Source organism: Microtus oregoni, unplaced genomic scaffold, assembly GCF_018167655.1.
Source record: "Microtus oregoni isolate MIOR12 unplaced genomic scaffold, Mior012 000004F_ref0000308, whole genome shotgun sequence".
In the NCBI taxonomy this organism is placed as follows: domain Eukaryota; kingdom Metazoa; phylum Chordata; class Mammalia; order Rodentia; family Cricetidae; genus Microtus; species Microtus oregoni.
The window spans coordinates 3,000,299-3,020,176 of NW_024543063.1; the positions used below are offsets into that span (position 1 = coordinate 3,000,299).

General features: G+C 47.9%; 2 protein-coding genes across 3 annotated transcripts in view; one reads left to right on the forward strand and one right to left on the reverse strand.

Annotated features, from left to right (window-relative positions):
- Positions 1-11,686, forward strand: part of LOC121446841 (vigilin) — a 77,200-nt gene extending 65,514 nt beyond the window's left edge. For both annotated transcript variants that reach the window (XM_041649677.1, XM_041649676.1), the window contains exons 18-28: positions 1,683-1,904; positions 1,987-2,205; positions 2,678-2,816; positions 4,209-4,363; positions 5,025-5,129; positions 5,360-5,494; positions 6,860-7,003; positions 9,949-10,134; positions 10,602-10,718; positions 10,930-11,058; positions 11,191-11,686. In XM_041649677.1, coding sequence (XP_041505611.1) covers positions 1,683-1,904; positions 1,987-2,205; positions 2,678-2,816; positions 4,209-4,363; positions 5,025-5,129; positions 5,360-5,494; positions 6,860-7,003; positions 9,949-10,134; positions 10,602-10,718; positions 10,930-11,058; positions 11,191-11,277 — 1,638 coding nt within the window. In that variant the 3' untranslated portion in view covers positions 11,278-11,686. The remainder of the gene's footprint in view (positions 1-1,682; positions 1,905-1,986; positions 2,206-2,677; positions 2,817-4,208; positions 4,364-5,024; positions 5,130-5,359; positions 5,495-6,859; positions 7,004-9,948; positions 10,135-10,601; positions 10,719-10,929; positions 11,059-11,190) is intronic.
- Positions 11,687-14,764: 3,078 nt separating this feature from the next.
- Positions 14,765-19,878, reverse strand: part of LOC121447113 (anoctamin-7) — a 30,380-nt gene continuing 25,266 nt past the window's right edge. Inside the window, exons 20-24 of the mRNA XM_041650168.1 lie at positions 19,434-19,639; positions 19,183-19,325; positions 17,014-17,104; positions 16,533-16,652; positions 14,765-16,358 (exon numbers count right to left, since the gene is read on the reverse strand). Of these exons, the coding sequence (XP_041506102.1) occupies positions 16,281-16,358; positions 16,533-16,652; positions 17,014-17,104; positions 19,183-19,325; positions 19,434-19,639 (638 nt within the window). The 3' untranslated portion in view covers positions 14,765-16,280. The remainder of the gene's footprint in view (positions 16,359-16,532; positions 16,653-17,013; positions 17,105-19,182; positions 19,326-19,433; positions 19,640-19,878) is intronic.

Below are 19,878 nucleotides of genomic sequence, written 5' to 3' on the forward strand. Positions count from 1 at the left end.
GGCAGACACATCTCTAACTTCCAGGCCAATAAGGGGTACATAGTAAGAGCTGTCTCAAAAAAACTAAGCAAACAAAATCTCAGTCTGAATATAGACCTTTCTACTTGGACAGAACCACAGGTTTGGGATGGCCAGCCTTACAGACCGGGATGTCAGCTGATGGGGACTCCTTCCTTCAAGTGTAGTTTCTCTTAATTTGTAATTATCGAGGTGAGGAGCACAATAGGGATAGCTTGGTGGTTAAGTACTGATGGACTAGGGACGTGGCTTACCACAAACCATTAATTAGGATTGGAGTTTGGATCCTCAGAACCCGTATAAAAGCCAGATGGATATGGTAGCCCATCTATATCTTAATTCTTGGGCAGCAGAGCAAGATGGCTAGTCACGGGCTGCAGAGATGGCTGAGAGGTTAAGAGCACTGACTGTTCTTCTAGAGGTCCAGAGTTCAATTCCCAGCAAACACATGGTGGCTCATAACCATCTGTAATGATCTGGTGGCTTCTGGCCTGCAGGTATAATATAAAGTAGAGGGTAATTAAACACTCAATGTTGAGCCTAAAAACACACACACCCTAAAAAAAAATTTTTTTTTATTAAAATTTGCTTGAGCTAGCCGGGCAGAGGTGACGCATGTCTTAACCCCAGCATTTGGGAGGCAGATGTAGGCAGATCACAGTAAATTGCCTGGTCTACAAAGTTAGTTCCAGGGGGGAAAAAATTTGCTTGGACTGTTCTGATCTTTTGTTTTTCTACATGGATTCAACTATTATCTCTGTTTTTAGTGATACTATAAATAGGTATTTTTAATTTTCTGTGGTTGACATGTAGAAATATATTTATTTATACATACTAAATACTTATCAATTCTCATAATGTCTTGGCACATTTCTGTCTTGTATGTAAAACTCACAGGTCTGTGAGTAGGCACATTAGTTTTTAAATAATGTTGATTATGAACATCTTTATCCAAGGAGTAATCAATTTTTATGGTAATATTTGGTGAAGTCTTCTTCCTCATATTCTTCATGCTGTGGGCCAGGTGGCATTTCCAAAGGCAGGCAGGCTGTAATCTGCCAGGCACACACCTGTAAAGAGATCACAGTGTCCAGCTTTTGCTGTGCCCTGCTTTGTTGGTGCAAAACAAGGGCTTTGGGCTACCGTTAGTTGAGGGCCCTGTCTCTGCTGTGACCTTTATGGCTGGTGGTTCTCCAGACTTGAGCTGGTGAGTTGCTGTTGTATATTGGCTAGTCTGTGGTGCTGGGAAGGAACAGGGCTGGCCTTTGGAACATTTGATGTGTTTGATCTGGAAGAATATGAAAAAGTGGGAGAGCCATGGCCCAGTAAACCCTGCTCTCCTCAGGGCTTGCACTGTGCCTGTTTGCCCCCACACATTAGCACACCTCTAGTGGGTAACAAATGGCTTGGAGAAGTTTAGTCATTGCTGATAACTAACTGGACCAGAGTTATTTCTGTATTTTTCTGATGGTTGTGGAGAAAAATGACTGTCTAGGTGTTCTTGTGTGGGGTGTAAGATGTGATAATTCTATTGGGTGTGGGGTGTTAATAAAACACAGGACACTGAAAATGCATAAGGAGAGGCCACCCTACTTCTCAGATCTCGTACACTGTGGCCCAGGCAGGCTGTGAGGAGCAGACATATATGTAATTTATTTCTGCAGCAAACCAAGAGTTTTACTGTGGACATCCGAGCCAAGCCAGAATATCACAAATTCCTCATTGGCAAAGGGGGAGGTAAAATCCGAAAGGTGCGTGACAGTACTGGAGCCCGCATCATATTCCCAGCTGCTGAGGATAAGGACCAGGACCTGATCACAATCATAGGAAAAGAGGATGCTGTCCGTGAGGCCCAGAAGGAGCTAGAAGCACTGATCCAGAACCTGGTAAGTTGCAGGCCTTAGCTGTCAGTGCTGCTCATGCTATGGTAGGAGAGTAGATCTTCTTCAGTTCCTTTCTTCACTGCAGGATAATGTGGTTGAAGACTACATGCTGGTGGATCCCAAGCACCACCGCCATTTTGTTATCCGAAGAGGACAGGTTTTGCGAGAGATCGCTGAAGAATATGGAGGGGTGATGGTCAGCTTCCCACGCTCTGGCACACAGAGTGACAAAGTCACCCTCAAGGGTGCCAAGGACTGTGTGGAGGCAGCCAAAAAGCGCATCCAGGAAATCATTGAAGATCTGGTGAGCACCCGGGGGCTCTGATTGGACTCTGATTACCTTTGTGTGTCCGTGAATCCCACCAAGACTGTCCTGAGAGTGTCCCCTTCTTCACATGTCTTATAGTCTTCCTTGCAAGGCCTTATGCCCCCTCTGCTAATAGTCAGCTGATGTCTGTCTGATGTGACTGCCCACCAGCAAACAGTGTCTCATGGGCAGCTTGCTTCAGTGAGGCAACACTTGTATGTAAGGCAGGTATTATATATTTATATGAGTCTGTGTAATAAAAACTTTACGTGGGTTGTGGGTATCTTTTTTACTAGAATCCATTGCAGGAGGCCAGCCCCCCTACCCTGTGTACCCCTCCACCCACTCATGCTGGGATCTCTAGGTTCCCTTCATAAAAGGTGGTGTGAACTAGTAGGGAAGATGGGTAGGGAGAAGGCTATACAGTGACTTGTATTTGACCTTTGTTCGTTCTTGTGTCTACCTTCAGGAAGCTCAAGTGACGGTGGAATGTGCTATTCCCCAGAAATTCCATCGATCTGTCATGGGCCCCAAAGGTTCAAGAATCCAGCAGATCACTAGGGACTACAATGTTCAAATTAAGTTCCCAGACAGAGAGGAGAACCCAGGTGGGTCTACTTAAGCTTAGCTCTGGTGATCACATTGGTGGTGACCATCACTACCCATGGTGCTGTCAAATGAGTCAAATGGTGGTTCTTTCTTGCCTATTGTTTCGGCACTGGAATGGTGCTCGAATGCTAGCATGGATTTCATCCTCCTGGTCTGTAAAGATAGGATAAGACCCGTAAAAGGGCCAGGAGCTTCCTTTGTCTTACCTAGGAAACTGCTGAGTCTAGTTCCACTCTTTTCTAGGACACTACTTTGAGTAGTAGAGCGGTGTCTGCTCAGCCGTAAAGAACCCTGTGTGCGTATATGCATGCACTCTGCAGATAGATCCTCTCCAAGCCTCTTACCTCTGCCCGGGGGCACCGTTAAAGTACCCCATATCTCTTCCAGAAAGGCCTTAAGCCTAACAATGCTTGTTCTACTTGGGTAGTTGGTAATAGGAGACTTTGGTTGAAGACAAGAAGAGTTAAATGTGGTCCATTGCCAACGAAGTGTCATGTATGAACTTTGCCTGTTTTGCGTGTGTGAAACACAGGGTGTGGGCTTTAGTACTGATGAGTCCTGGTTAATCTGCATGATCTAGAAACACCCTGCACCCTGTTGTATATTTACTACTGTCATTGGCTTGGTGTCCATGGCATTTGTCCAGTCCATTTTCCTAAGGATGCAGGCCACTTATTAGGAATCTTGACCATACTGCTCTTTGGATTTCAAAGCTGAGTAATCTGTTTTCAGCAGTTTAGTGTTGAAACACTTACCAGAGGAAAAAGTGCATGGAATAGCATAATGAGCTGTAGTGTGTTTTCTTAGCCGTCCCCATCCCCCAATTATCAATACATTTTCTAATTTTGAGTATGCATTTATACAATTATTTTATCAGTGAATGTTTCCTAAGAACCTTTGACTTAACCTTGGCATGTTCATCAAGATCACGTCTAGTATCACAGAGCTATTACATAATTTATAGTGTGTCTTCAGAGCTACCCTCTCCTAGAATTCCAGTTGATGGCTCTTTCATTATTTGTTTATTCTATTAGCTCACTTTGAAGCATGGGTTAATATTATCTGGGTATTTACAAGATAATATTATCTGGGTATTTACACCTTGCTTGTGTCCTAGTGACATGCCCCTTTATTTGGGCTTTTTCTTTCTGGCATGAGGAACTATCATGGGCCTATCTTGGCCTCTTCTTTTTGTCATTGGTAAATCTCTGAAATCCTGCCATCCCTGTCCAGAGCTAGGTTACTTGAATTGAATTGTACGTACCAGTGTTGGGTAGTGAGTGCTGCATCACAGCTTCCCCAGCGTTCAGACTTCTGCTCGCCTGTGACTCACATGTGTATGTGATTTATACCTCTGCAGTTGTCAACTAGGCTTTTCCCTTTATTCCTAGTTCACAGTGTGGAGCCTTCCATCCAAGAAAATGGAGATGAGGCTGGAGAGGGCAGAGAGACCAAAGAGACTGACCCTGGCTCTCCCAGGAGGTGTGACATCATAATCATTTCTGGCCGGAAAGAGAAATGCGAGGCTGCCAAGGAAGCCCTGGAGGTGCGTTTGCCTCACTCTTTCTCTTCCTTGGTGGTTCAGACTCTGCCCGGGTGGCAGCAGACCGTAGATCCTACCATTTCAGTCCCCAAAGTGCAAGCATTTGCTCTATGCCTTTCTTCGCTGCTCACACAGCCCAGGGAGGCCATTTCTTTTCACCAGGACTCAGGATTCTATAGTTTACTCCCTGTCAGCAGTGTTAGGGCCTAGCCTCTTGGGCCATAGCCATGGCGTCTGTAAAAGGATCTCGTTAGTGGGTGGATGTGAACTCATCCAGACAATGCCTGCATGGCAGTATCTGTTGACTGGTAGTGGTGGGTGCCATGCAGGAGCAAAGACTAAGGAGTGTTAGACCATAAATGTGGGAATTGAGTGCAGATAACTGGTCCACCTGTCCAGGAGACTCCCTTGCAACCCACACAGGCTTTGGCGAAGTTGTCACAATCACAGAGGCATGTCAGAAGTTGGGCCTTAGTATACTGTGTCTTCCCAGTGGGCCTTGGCCTGCTAAATGCCAAAGTATAGGTGCAAGAGTAAATCCTCTCTGCCAGCATTACCTTAGACTGTACTCCCTGTCCTTTCTTTTCATTGAGCATTGAGATCTATGTAGACTGTTGATCTGAAGCTCATGATTTCTACCTAATTTCTACCATTGTTCTTCTAGGCACTGGTTCCAGTCACCATTGAGGTAGAGGTACCCTTTGATCTTCACCGTTATATCATTGGGCAGAAAGGAAGTGGAATCCGCAAGATGATGGATGAGTTTGAGGTAAACCATGTTTACTGGGTGCTATACTATGTGGGGACTGTTATCTGGAGAAAAACCCATGGCTCTCTGAGTGCTCCTGTCTTTCATCAACTCATATTGGCTCTGCCTCCGTTGTTTTGTTAAGTCAACCACTGTCCTTCCTCCCAGTCTCCCTCAAATTCCCCAAGGCAGGTGAGCATCACCCCCTTTCCATCTTGGTCCTCTAGACATCGTTGGCTCTGTTGTGACAGGTGAATATACATGTACCAGCTCCCGAACTGCAGTCAGACATCATCGCCATCACTGGCCTTGCAGCAAATTTGGACAGGGCTAAGACGGGGCTACTGGATCGAGTAAAGGAGCTACAGGCTGAGCAGGAAGATCGGGTGAGCCAGAATGAGGCTGCCGGGCTGGGCTGGGGTAGGAAACAGTCTAGTTCAGAGCCTATTTCAGACGATAGGGCAGGAGGCCAAGCCAGGTGTCACTGCTGTTTTGTCAGAATCTGGTGGTCCTGCTATGAAAAGGCTAAAAGCTCAGAGTTTCCGTTACTCCCCAAATCAAGAGAAATATTTTGATGTATCAGCTTCTACAGAAAGTATAGAAGATAGTGCCTCATCTCAGGGACAAGTAGCTCGCGCCTGTGCCTCTGGCAGGGTGCTCTGTAAAGAGTTTTGAGTGCTGCTGGGAGTTGGGCGTGGTCTGGGAACGTGGAATGTCACTCTGGGAACTGGCCCTTTGTCGGGAGAGTTGTGTGTGAGTGCACATGTGTGGGCAGTCCCGTGGTAGCACAGCTCAGAGGCTTGTGCACATTATGGCTGCTGTGATACATCTCTAGCCTTGGGCTATGGAGGTCCTGAACGATCTCTCTGCCATTTTCAATGCTGGCTTACAAAATATTGGCACAGGGTGGGCTATTTAACATTCCCTGTGAGAGATCCTTTAGCCCATCCCCCAAATATGGTTCCAAACAGAAAATGTCTTGGCCTCTTCTATATGCCAGCCCTAAAAGACCTAGAAGATTTCATTCAAACTGATTCATCAAATCCCTGGTTCATAAATCAGAAAGCAAGAATAAAACTTCAGAAGCAATTATATACTAGGTGAGGCATGAACAAGATCTCTAGTTCTATAGCAGGAACGAAGCAATACGTAGTTCTTCTGGACCCCAGGGTTAAATTAAAGGCCTCTGCTCGTTAGAGTTTCTGGCTTATGTTTTTTTTTAATATTTATTTATTTATTATGTATACAATGTTCTGTCTGTGTGTATGCCTGCAGACCAGAAGAGGGCACCAGATTTTTTTTTTAATATTTATTTATTTATTATGTATACAATGTTCTGTCTGTGTGTATGCCTGAAGACCAGAAGAGGGCACCAGACCTCATTACAGATGGTTGTGAGCCACCATGTGGTAGCTGGGAATTGAACTCAGGACCTTTGGAAGAGCAGGCAATGCTCTTAACCGCTGAGCCATCTCTCCAGCCCCCTCTGGCTTGCGTTTTAAAGATCAGGCTGGACCTGGGCAGGAGTGGTAATTCCATCACTGAGGGGCTGGATCTCTGAGTTCAAGGCCAACCTTGAAAAACAAACAAATCAGGCTGGAAATGGTACCTGAGTACTAGTGGCTTAGTTTTAAATATAAGTGCTCATACTCATGAGCTCTCTCTCTCCCTATCCCCTTTTCTCTCCCTGCCTCCCCCACCCCCTCCTCCCCAACCACCCTATCCTCTGCCTCATTTTCACTTCATTGTAGGCTTTAAGGAGTTTTAAGCTGAGCGTCACTGTAGACCCCAAATACCATCCCAAAATTATCGGGAGAAAGGGTGCAGTGATCACCCAGATCCGCTTAGAACATGAGGTGAACATCCAGTTTCCTGATAAAGATGATGGGAACCAGGTAAGATGACCATCTAAAAGGTTGTAGCTAGAACACTTGGGCAGGTAGAATCTTGTTGACCCTTGCCTTGACCTGGGTTTTGTTTTTGTTGAAGATGATGTTTTTGAGACCAGGTCTCTATGTAGCCTTGGCTGTCCCGAAACTCAGTATGGAGAATAGGCTTATGTGGGATATTTGGTAGCACTGCGAAACTCCAAGACCGTTAATAAATTAGTTAACCTTGAATCATGGGGTGGAGCCGTAGAGAGTATGGAGCACTCAGGAAGATGGAGAGAGAGGCACAGAAAGGAGCAGGGAGGGACTTAGAGGCTCTTAAGGCCTTTTAGGTTTGGGACGAGTGGAGATATGCTCTCTTGCTGGTCTCCAGCCAAAAAGGAAGGTCAGCTGGTTGCTTCTCAGCTTCTCTGATCTAGCAGGTTTTCACCCCAATATCTGACTTTCAAGTCTTTATCGACTTAGATTTAAAACAACAGGCTAGCATTGAAATCACATGGATCTGCCTCCTGAGTGCTGGGATTAAAGGCGTGCACTACCATGCTCTGCTTGACTTGGAAGTTATACTTAGGCAGATTTGTCAAGTGGGAAACAAGTGGATCTGTTAGAGGGACAACGGTGTGAGACTCTGACTTCAGCTCAAGCTATGAACCAGGGCCTAGTAGTTGTCAGCTTTGTGCTTCCTCGATTATTATCTGAGCAGTTCTAAATTCCCTGTGCCTACTTTGGCACTCCTGACAGCCAAGCCCTGTACCTCCAGCTGGTTCCTCCTTGAGCCATCATGCCTACATATGTGCACACTATGTCTACCAGTGCCAAGAGTTTGTGGCCAGGCTCCATTGAACCTGAAAGCAGAAGGATAAAAGCCAGCCCAATCTAGATTCTCTGCATTCCCCATTCCATTAGCCATGGTCCCTGATGAGCTCTGCGCAGCCTCCTGTTATACATAAAAGAATGTGAAGGGTAACTCATCTCCTCACTTGGTTCCATCCTGGTGGACACACAGTCCATTCCACCTCACCTCCAAGTTTGCTTATTGCCCTCAGCTATGAGTTCAGTCCTTCCTTATTATTGGCTACCATGTCCATACTGGGAATTGAACTAGGGCCCTCTGGAAGAGCAGCCAGTGCTCTTAACAGCTCAGTTATCTCTACAGCCCTCAATTTGGAGATATTATATTAATATATAATTATTATATATATTAATATCTCCAAATATATATGTCCCCAAATGGGGGGGGCATAGTGAGGACAACGGATTTTATACATGTGTATATATAAATCATCAAAAAATATATAGTTTGTTGTCCTCACCATGCCTAATCTCCCATCAGATTCCCTGTAACTACTAATATTTTTAGGGGTTGATTCACCATTTTGACTTAACTAATCTGTGCGCCTAGTAGGGTAGAGCAGATGCATCTCTTTATATAGGGCACACATATGCCATAGGGTGTGTGTAGAGGTCAGTTTGTTTCCTTCTACCATGTAGGTCTCTAAGATTGAACTCACTGGGTTTGGCAGCAAGCACCTTTACACACTGAGCCATCTTACCAGCCACAATCTCTTTAAACCCACAGCTTTTTCCTGTGAGAGTTGCACTTGCAGAACTGATTCTGTGGAGTGTGCTGACCATGGCCATGGCATGCCTGTTTTGGGTGAACCTTAATTGGATCCGCTGCCTAGCTTTACCCTTAGTCTGGACAGGAAGTTCTTAGTCTGCTGCCTCTCCCCTTGTTCCTAGATCTCTTGCTTCCCTCCCAGGCTGGATCTTTCTGCCTCCTAATGTTAACTCCAGGTATTTGTTACTTGTGTAGTCTCTCTGTGTTCTGTCCTTTTATTTGGGGCCTATTGTCCAGGAAATGAAAACACTGCTGCTGTTTCGTTCCCACATGTCCTTCTGTTGCTCAAATCTGGAGGCCTGAGCTGGTGGGTTTTGAGTGAGCAGAGAGGACTCTAAAGGTCCTGGACACCTCCAAAGCAGGTTAAGAAGCTGGGAACTTTGTCAATAGTCCCCAGCCTTGTGCCTGCTTTCTTGAAGCCACCTACTGGTACTTCTCCATCTTCATCATCAGGTGTCCTTCCTAGCCTTGTCCTTTTTTTGATTTTTTTTTTCTTACATTTCCCACATGTACATGTGTGTATGTACATGTGCATACAAATGTGTCCACCCCACCCCCACAGCACACACATGGAGATCAGAGAACAGCTTGAGGGAGTGGTTTTTTTCCTTCCACCATCTTCGTTTGGGGGATCAGACTCAGGTTGTCAGATTTGGTAGCAAGCACCTTTATCCACTGAGCCCTCACACTAGCCCTCCTTTCTGTCCCTTACGGGGGTTTGGGAAGGAATAAGTGCTTAATGGATGTTAACTCTGGGTGGTTGTTTTTGGGTGTATGAATGTTTCGCCAGTATGTAGTACCCAAGGAGACCAGAAGAGATGTGGAGCTGTGGGTGATGTTTGTAGCTCTGTGGGAGCTGGTTACCAAACCCAGGCCATCTATGAAAGCAGTGAGCCATAGCTCCAGCCCCAAGTTTTAATTTTTAGCTTTAATTATGTGTATTTGTGTATGGGCTCATGAGTACAGGTATCCACAGAAGCCAGAAGAGGGCATCAGACCTCCTGGAGCTAAAGTCACAGGCACTTATGCGCTGCCTGACATGGGTGCTGGGAATTGGCTAAGAACTATGGTCCTCTGCAAGTATGGCAAGCATCTTAATTGCAGAGTCATCCTTCCAGCCCTTAACCTGTGGTTTACATCAGCCACCTGATGTGTTTCGACCTTATTCTGAGAGAATGACTCTCTCCCCTAAGGTGTGGTCTGATGAAGAACCGCCATCCACACACCTGCCGTATATCATTTCCTCAGGTCAGCCTACTCGCAGCACACTGCTGATCCTGGGCGTCCCAGGAGAGTCACTCTCCTCTCTGACTGACTTCTCCTTTTTAAGCCTCAGGATCAAATCACCATCACAGGGTATGAGAAGAACACTGAAGCTGCCCGTGACGCTATCTTGAAAATTGTGGGTGAGCTTGAGCAGATGGTTTCTGAGGATGTCCCATTGGACCACCGTGTGCATGCCCGCATCATTGGTGCCCGAGGCAAAGCCATCCGGAAAATCATGGATGAGTTCAAGGTGAGTCCAGACAAAGCCAACTGAAGCACAAGATTGAGAATGCCCATCCTTCCCAGGGCACTGGCAACCTGCATACTCCTACCTGTACTACTGACCACACGGAGCTAGGAGGGAATGGGTATTTGGTTCTAAGGTATTAGGATCAGAGCCCCTGCAAGCTGCAGGTCAGTGTTGTACTCTGACGTCATTGGTAAGTACAATAATGAGGGCTCACAGAAGGGCAGAGTCATCAGGCTATCTGCCATGCTCTTCTGCAAGGTGGGACTATCAGGCACACACTCAATGCCTTTTGTCCTCAGGAAACCAGGCGGTCCGGCAGGATGATGCATGTGACTGCCTCAAGTGAAGAATCCTAAAACCCGACTTCCTAAAATTTTCCTGAATTCACTGACTAAGAATAGAAGTATGATGGTGAACTTTGGTCTAGAGTCCTCCCTTTAATGCCCTTTGACATTTGCTTCTTCCAGGTGGACATTCGCTTCCCACAGAGTGGAGCTCCAGACCCCAATTGCGTCACTGTGACAGGACTCCCGGAGAATGTGGAGGAAGCTATCGACCACATCCTCAACCTAGAGGAGGAATATGTGAGTCCTGTGCAGGCAGGATCTAGGGGGCCCTCAGCCCAGGCTGGGCTCTGAAGCATCCTGTCCCTTGATTAGTTGGAGGCCTGGCTATAATCCTGTGACAACCAAGCATGGGCAGGGGCAAGTGGGTGGGTGGGTGGCCCTGTGGTATCTAGCAAAATGGTCAGCTGGCTATCTGTAGCTGACCAACACCACATTCTCTGCCATGCAGCTGGCTGATGTGGTGGACAGTGAGGCGCTGCAGGTTTACATGAAGCCCCCAGCACATGAAGAATCCAAGGCACCATCCAAAGGCTTTGTGGTGCGAGATGCTCCCTGGACCTCCAACAGCAGTGAGAAGGTCAGGTGGCACTTCTGTATTCCTGTTCCCCAGGACAAGAGCTAAGCTGCTGGGATAGTGGGATATGGGTGGAGTTACTCTGGAGTCAATGAGAGCCACCTGGCACTAAAGCTGTGTCCTCCCTCCCCACAGGCTCCTGATATGAGCAGCTCTGAAGAATTTCCCAGTTTTGGGGCTCAGGTGGCTCCCAAGACCCTCCCTTGGGGCCCCAAACGATAATGATCAAAAAGAAACCTTTCCAGCCTGCTGCCCAAACCCAGCCACATGATGGTTCGTCTCAATCTGACCCAGCAGCTGGACCCTCGTAAATTGTTGATGCTCTTCCCCCTCCCCGAGGTCTCGCAGCAAAGCCTGGTGGGCTGGCCTTGAGTGGCTGCTTCTCCAGGCCTGGTCAGCACCCAGCAGGCTCAGGGTCTACTCCTGATGCTGTGCTCTGGGACAGGCACGCCACTGTGTGAAACACTAAGCAAGGTAATCGAGCATTTCGTGATCACAGACTCCAGCTTCCTGGTCCACCCAGCATGTAGTCAGCACTCTGACCTTCACACCAGAGCTCCAGCGGCTAGGAGCTGACTTCCTGTGTCATGACCTCAGGAAATAAATTTCCTTGACTTTATAAAAGCCAAAACGTTTGCCCTCTTCCTTTTCCCACCTCCCTCCTGCCCGCCACCTGTCACCCAGACCTTCCTCTTGTGGAAAGCAGTCAGCTACCTTTAGCTGTCAAAATCTGCTTAGCACAGGCTACAGGAGAGGAGGAAGGCATGGTTTGGGGCAGCAAGAGGTCAGATGTCCTGGTGATCGAGTGGGTAGAGGTAGAGGGTGGCCTGGGTCCTCAGATAGAACTGATGATACCCATGTTGGGTTCCAAAAGCATCAGCGGCTTCTACTGCAGCTTCAGCCTCATGCGCTGGAGTATATACCCTGTGTGTATGTCACCTGGGTTCCCTGTGGCTGTCACAGTGGACTGGGACGACTTGAGACTTTGGAGGCAAGGGGAGGTAGAGACTGGCTTCTCTTTGGTGGGAGAGGGGGCTTGACCCAGTGACAGCTCGACTTTTCCTACAACCTTTGGCCTCTTTGCCTCACCTAGACACCTCGTGTTCAGTTGCCTTCTTTCTACCTCAGCCAGTGTGGTAGTACTCTCATGTGTGGGCTAGTGCCACCTCCAAGGCTCGTCTCTTGATTTAGACATTCTGGTGATTCTGGACTTGCCATTGAGTGAAGGGTAAAGCTAGTGCTTTCCTTCAGCCCACATGATTTAGGGGCTGGTGCTGAGCAGGGTGCTCATTCCCAGCCAGCCTGACATGTAGGCTCTAGCAAGCATACTTGGATGCTTTATGCAGTCCTGAGGGACAGGTTTGAGGGCAGGGTCATCAATAGAGGCTGTCATTTAGCATGGGTTAAAAGGGAAGGCAGAATGAAAACAAAGGACCCAGTGCAGGGAGTGCTGCTAGCTGAGGGAGGCCTTTTCTCAGGTGCAAGAGGTAACTTGGACTACTGGCCCCAGCCCTGACCAGGAAAAGTGGTCCCCAGTAGAAGTGTCCCCTTTGTGTTATGGAGACTGAGGACAGGTCTTTTATCTCCAGGTCATCTGATCAACTAGCAACATGTCCTATCCCAGATACTTGGGTTCCTAGAAAAGCCAACCTGTGCCCATCTCATGGCCTTCCTGGGAACTAGTTGTCACTGCTACTGTGACACCTTTTCCAAAGTCTTTCACTCTCCACTTACTAACTCAGGCTTGGCTACCTGTAGACTCTTAACTCCTAAATGGATCCAGAATTGCTTCTCCAAGTCTAACTTCAGTTCCCTGTAGATGAAGCAACCCCACATGTACCCCATTATAGGAATGATAGTCAGATGGGAAAGAACATCTGCTTTGCTGGGTAGGCCGGCAGTTTGGGCCAGGCGGGGGAGACAGGGAGAGGGCGTCCCTGCCTTTCCCAGGAGCTGTCTCTTCTCCCATCTGCATGAGGCTGGGGACACCTTGCTTCCCTCCTGCCCTTCCAGCCCCCTCATCAACTTCACAGTCATCCTACAACATCCAGTCTCCTCCTTCCCCAGAAAGTAAAGTTGAGATGATCACCACAGGATTTTGCACATCTCCATTTATTGCTAAGTGCTGTAGACGTAAGCCCTACCCTACACTGTTGAGAGACTCACTCCTTTTCTGATTGTTAATAAGGTCTATGAAATTGACTGTGCCTGGGTCACCTCTCTGTAGCCTCCATGCTGCTGAGGGGCCTAGGCAGGGTGGGGATTGTCCTTTCCTCGTTGTTGAATGTCTTCCATGTCCTGTTTCCATAGCTACATCCATCCCTTGGCCTTAACTTTGGAATTTGGAAATTATATGCAAACATGTGTAAAGGCTCATGAATATGGATGACACTGGAATTTTATAAATTCTAAAATAAAACCCAAAACCAGATGCAGTGTGATGAGACTCATTTTATCAAATATATATTCTCTCCTTGTGACTGGTAATTCCTTGATCCATTTTAGATTCTCTGGCAATTCTGTCCTATTCAGTGGAATTTCCCTAGGGAACTCTTGCCTGTTCTGCACCTTAACCCATCCCAGACTGTGGCTTCCCCTGAGCTATTAACTGAGACAGCTCTGCTTGGAGAGCAGCTTGATCTTTGTAAAACCCGCAACATCCCCAGGTTTTCTGTTGACATTTCCTGACAGGCTTTCCCAACACCAGGTTGAGGTTGACCTGGAGGCAGGGTCCTGCCAGGAGACTGTAGAAGCTGAGAAGGAAGGGGGTGGAGACAGAGCAAGGGTAGGAAAGGCTACTCCAGTTCCCTTGAGATAGAAGATCCCATTAAAGAGCAGGGAACTAGCATAGCACCTCTGTTGCTGAGAAGACTGATAACCCAGCATCTCCATCCCAAGACGTGCATCCTGAGTAAAACGGTTCCAAATAAAAACAGGACCCCACAACCCGTCTACCTTCAGGTCCCAACAGCCAATAAACACCTCCTATATAAGGCTCTCCCTGGTGTGCAGAGGAAGTCACTGGGAATCCATGACTCATTCCTGGCGTAGTTGTTTGGATGGGGTGAGGGGCATGTATAAGTGTGGGCCACCTTGCATTGGTTTCAGTGAAATTCCTTCTGTTTGGTCAAGTTGACTTAAAAGATGGCACCAGTACAATGGCTGAGCAGGTGCATGTCTTAGTGACTGTCACTGAAGAAACAAGGCAACCTTCAGAAGAAACTTTACTTTGGCTTATGCTTCCAGGAGGTTTAAAAGTCTACAATACTGGAGACAGCATAACAGCAGGAGGATGAAAGCTCACACCTCTACCCAGAAATATGAGGAGCACCAACTGGAACGGCACACTTTTTCTCAAAGCCTACTCTGCCATAAAATTTCCTCCGGCAAGGCTGCAACACCTAAACATCCCCAAATAGCATCACCAAATGGGGATGGAGTATTCAGCTGCCAAAGCCTACCAGGGACGTTTCTCGTTTGAACCACTACACTGCCCAAGCCTGGCATTCTCTGGAACCCGCAGTGGAAGAACTGGCCCCACAAAAAGTCATTTCCTGATGGCTACATGTGAGCTGTGGCATACATCCCCATATTTACCCACAATAATAGATTTTAAAAATTACAACAGCAGAACAAACAGCTTGAAGCAAGTAAATGTAGTTGGTGTTGTAAGGCTACCTAGTAGATGCATTCATTGAACTGGCTAGGTTGTCCAGTAGCCATGCAAGGTTCAGTGGGCAGCTGTGACCCATGGCAAATGGCAGAGTGAGCACAGAGCCACATCTGAGGCCAGAAGTTGCCAGAGTTAACAATGGATGGGTGAGTGAGTGGTTTGGGGAAGTTTTGAAGCAAGTGTGTGTGCTTCCCAGCCCCTTCCAAGACTGTATATCCCTCTTGTCGCAGCCGAGAACCCTACAGAAATAAGCACAGGTAAGAGTGACTGAGACCTTTATTCCAGTGTGACTGAAAGGCCCGGGTCCCATCATGAGTGGGCAGCTAAGTTAGGAAATAACTGGCAATTAACCATCAGTTAACCCAGATAACAGGAGGAAACGACCCAAATTGTACCCAGTCTGAAAAGTAACAAAAAGGAGAGAAAATAGGAAAGACCCACTAGGTATCACAGAAATCTGTTCTCTGTGTTTTGTCTTTCCTGCTTCCACTATAAGGGGTAAGGCTTCATTCCACAGCCTTCCCCGTTCTGTGCTTGCTGTGTGCTGAATCCCTGACCCAGCACTGGAAAGCACAGGAGACAAAGGGGATAGATACTGCAGAGGCCTTGATCTGTCAGGATAAAGAGGCCAAGACAAGAGAGAACCCAGAGGCCTTAGGTAGTCGGGTATGAAAGGAAGAGCAGGTGTAAGCTGCGGCCTCGGATGTTTCAGGGCTGAGAGCCAGAAGTGCAGAGATGTGTACTGGCCATGTGAGGAAAAGGCAGAGGGTGGGTCTGGAGGGGTGACCTGACCCTACACTATCACATGGAATGGCAGGGACCCCAGAGTCTAACCTGCTCAGCTGACAATGACAGAAGTTATGCCAATGGATGGGGGTGGGGGAGGGAAGGTTATGTCAACAGTAAAGCCACCTCCTGGTCACTAAGATTCAGGACTGCATACAGAGGACCCTTAGTCTTTGGTTTAGGGAGAGGAAACAGGGATCCTCCCTATTGGGGACAAGAGAAAGTCGTGGCTGAGGGAAGGACAGGTGCTCTGAGTACAATGGCCAGCACTATAAATATGAGAGCTATAGAAGCCCCTTCAGGTAGCCCTTTTGCCTTGAGATCATTGGCTCATGGGACTTGGGAATGGCAGTAGGGGATAGCTTCCTAAAGGCCAACAGATGTCTCCTTTTGGTGGCCTTAGGAATATCTAGTAGAGGTGGTAACCAAGCAGTATGTGTGAGCCAAAGACTGTGGCAGCCAAGGGCCATGGTTATTCTAAACCAAGCATAGGAGATAAGTTGAGTCGGGGCCAGGAGCACGTGCAACAAATGACAGAGACAACTGGCTACCTGCCCTTCTTCCTCCCAGCATTCAGTCCAGTCTTCTCTACCTACCTAAATTCTGCCCTATCAGGCCAAGGTGGTTTCTTTATTCATTAACCAACACAAGCAACACATGCACAGTGAACTGGCTCCTAGTGCATCTTCAGCAGGCTTCCAGGTAAGTGTGTCAGCCTCCAGTAACCCCTACTGTGACTTCAGAGATGGAGGAGAGGTTACCAGTTCTAAGACCCTAGGCTGGAAGGCCCAGACTCTGAGCTTGGAAGCCGGTCATCCTTCACTCCACTTGCTCCAAGGAGAGCCTGTCTTGAAGAAAGTGAGTTGTCAGGTGGACTACAGAACAGATGTTGACAATAAAGCCCTCAGTCCTTCACCCACTTTGTAGCTGTGCTGCCAGGACTGAGTAGGCAGAAACCAAAGCCCATGGTTGGTCATGTAGCCAGAGAGAGCATGAGGGACAGGGCTCGGGTGCTCACCTCATTCTCAGCCAGGGCCTGCTTAGCTAAGTAGTATTCCCGCTTCACCTTGATCTCCACAGACTCTGGGATGTCAGGAACTAGGAGATCCAGAAGACGGCCAATGGAGAACACCACGTGCTGGCGGGAGAAGCCCCACCCCAACCTTGGTAAAACAAAAGCCCAGACTAGCCTTCAGGAGACCAGGCAGGATCCCCAGGTGAGTGGAACTGCTGGACCAACAGAGGCCTAGACCACAGAGACCAGGCTGTACAGCCCCTCAGAGTTCCCCATGGCACCTTGCGATCCTCAAAGTATGAGCCAGGGACAGAGGCCAGCAAGGGAAAACAAGATGCATAGAATTTTGACGGGCTGGGAAAACAGAATGGGGGTTCTTTAGGCCTTACTGATCTTTCCCATGCCACAGGCTTAGGTTAGACAAAACGAGTAAGGGGCCAGCAAGATGGGAGTCATTGAAAGAACTTTCAGATATCTTGGATACCTCAAACACGATGACAAAGGCCAGGCGGATGGCCAGGAGAGTCCAGTACGTCTGGGAATAGTGTCCATCATCGTCCCTGAAAGCCCGGTACCTGCAGGAGACACAAGACTCAGGGTAGCACTTTTGAGTTGAGCTCTAGCTGGCAAATGGTCCGTTTAGAATCAGCCTTTCCATTTCCCCTTCTCTGCCTCCTTGGTGCTGCCCACAGACCAGCTTTCTATCAATGGTCCTTGTAACAGGAATTACCCCCAAACAGGGACTCGGATAGTATCTTCAGCTGGTGAGGTTCTGAATGGGTGGGCAGGAAAGCTAAACTGCAAATGTTTTTAACAGATGTAACAGCCCAATGAGGCTTCTACAAAGGATATCTATCTTCTTACACCCAGAAGACGTAATCTCGACAAGTCAGCAGCTGCTCTATTCCCTTACCACACGGCTTTTTTTTCTTTTTTTTTTGGTGAGCAGAGTGTTTTTTCGAGACAGTGTTTCACTGTGTAGTGTAGCTCTGGCTGTCCTGGAACTCACCCTGTAGACCAGGCTGGCCTTGAACTCACAGAGATCTGTCAGCCTCTCCCTCCAAAGTGCTGGGAGTAAGGCATTTGCCACTATGCCCAACCTGATACCCTGTTCTGATCTTTCTCTGTGGGCAATGTACTCATGTTGTACACAGGAAAACACACACATAAAAGTATATTTTGAGATTGGGGATCTTGCTCAGTGGTAGAGTGCTTGCCTAGCAAGTGGGTTATCCTCAGCTCAAAAAAAAAAATTTAAAAACCATAAAGAACTGATCAGTCATGGTAGCACATGCCTGTAATCCCAGCACTCGTGAAGCTGAGGCTGGAGGATCACTGCAAGTTTGAAGCTACCCTGGTCTGCATAGTGAATTCCAGGGCAATCAGGAGCTAAATACCAAAACTCTGTCTCAGATAAATAACAACAAAAGCCTGAACCTGCCTACCTACCCTTCACACATCCTTCCTGAAGAAACTACTTAAAAGATGTACTTCAAGGGGGCTGGGAAGATGGTTCAACAGTTAAGAGCACTGACTGCTCTTCCAGAGGTCCTGAGTTCAATTCCCAGCAACCACCTGGTGGCTCACAACCATCTCTAGTTGGGATTTGATGCCCTCTCCTGGAATAAAGGTGTGCATGCAAATAGAATACTCATATACAGAAAATAAATAAATAAATATTTAAAAAAATAAAATGGCCAGGCGATGGTGGCACACGCCTTTAATCCCAGCACTCAGGAGGCAGAGGCAGGCGGATCTCTGTGAGTTCGAGACCAGCCTGGTCTACAGAGCTAGTTCCAGGACAGGCTCCAAAGCCACAGAGAAACGCTGACTCGAAAAAAAAAAAAACAAAAAAAACAAAAACAAAAAAAAAAAAGCATACAATGTACTTCAGTGGGAGGAGAAAGATGCTCAGAGGGAAGGCATCTACCTAAGAAGCAGCTACAGGACCAGCGAGCTGGCTCAGTAGGATGTTACCTGCCATCAAGCCGTCATGACCATAGTTCCATTTCCAGGTCCCACATGGGACGAGAGAACCAGCTTGTACAACACAACAACCAACAGAGTCAGGAAGATACACCATTAAATCTGATAGTGTTCTAGAATAGTATTTTAAGGTATGTTACTTTTGCATACACTCTGAAACACTTATTTAATGATGCAAAAATGTGTTTGGTTAAATAAAAGTCCCCTGCAGCCAGGAGACTGAGCCAGCAAGTAGCTGACAGGAAGTTCTAGCGAGGAATCAGGTGGAGAAGGGTTTTGTTTTTGTTTTGTTTTGTTTTGTTTTTGCCCGGCAAGCAGTGGTGGAATGCAAAGTTAATCCCAGCACTTGGAAGGCAGAGACAGGCAGGTCTCGGTGAGTTTGAGGCCAACCTGATTTACAGAGCGCGAGTTCTAGGTCAAGCTTTAAAACAAAACAAAAAAAAAAAACAAACCAAAAAATAAAAACTACATAGAGAAGCCCTGTCTCGAAAAAATAAATAAAATCTTAATTTTTAAGAGTTCGAGGCCATCCTTAGATACATGAGAGACCAACTCAAGAAACAAACAAAAGAGCACTACATCTTGGGGGTAAGTGGGGGCATGGGGGGAGGAGGATGAATCAACAACCTAGAAAGCGAATCCTGCACTTTCCCCGCTGCCCGCTCACCTGCAAGTGCGGTTGTGTGCAGCGGTGAAGGTGGACGGCGCGCGCGCAAGCGTGAAGTTGAGGAATCCGCGCAGGTCGGGGGCGCGCGTCCAGCGGTAGTAAGCACGCGGCAGGAAGTCCGAGGAGAAGGCCAGCAGGAAGGCCTGCGGGGAGGGGGTCAGCACAGGGTCAGCAGCACCAGCCCCACCAGCCCCACCCGCCCGCCACCGCCACCGCCACCGCACCACTCTGCAGGCGGCCCGGGCGCTCACGTTGCTGATGACGGCGAGGTGTGTGAGGCCGGCTAGGATGTGGAACCAGATGCCGATGTCCTGGGCGCGTTCGGCCACGGGGCGCCGGTACTCGCACACGAACTTGCGCGCGTCCAGGCGAATCTCCACCCAGTTGTTGAGCAGGGCAAAAAGCGGCGCCAGCGGGCAGGCGGCCACAAAGATGGTGACGAATCCGAACTGCAGCACTGCGGGACAGGAGTAGCTGCGGGCTGGAGCTGGTAAACCTTTCAGACCACCCCAGGCGGGAATGGGGAAGGGATGCCCAGTTTGCCCACCAAAGCACCAAGCAGTTGATTTCACCCTATTTTCCTCCGCTCCTGTTGTATTCAGAGCAAGGACCACTGCCCACCTTCCTGACTGGTCCCTGGGAGCCCTGATCCGCACTGCTCTGATATTGGTGCTCCTGGACAGCTTCGGCCACCCA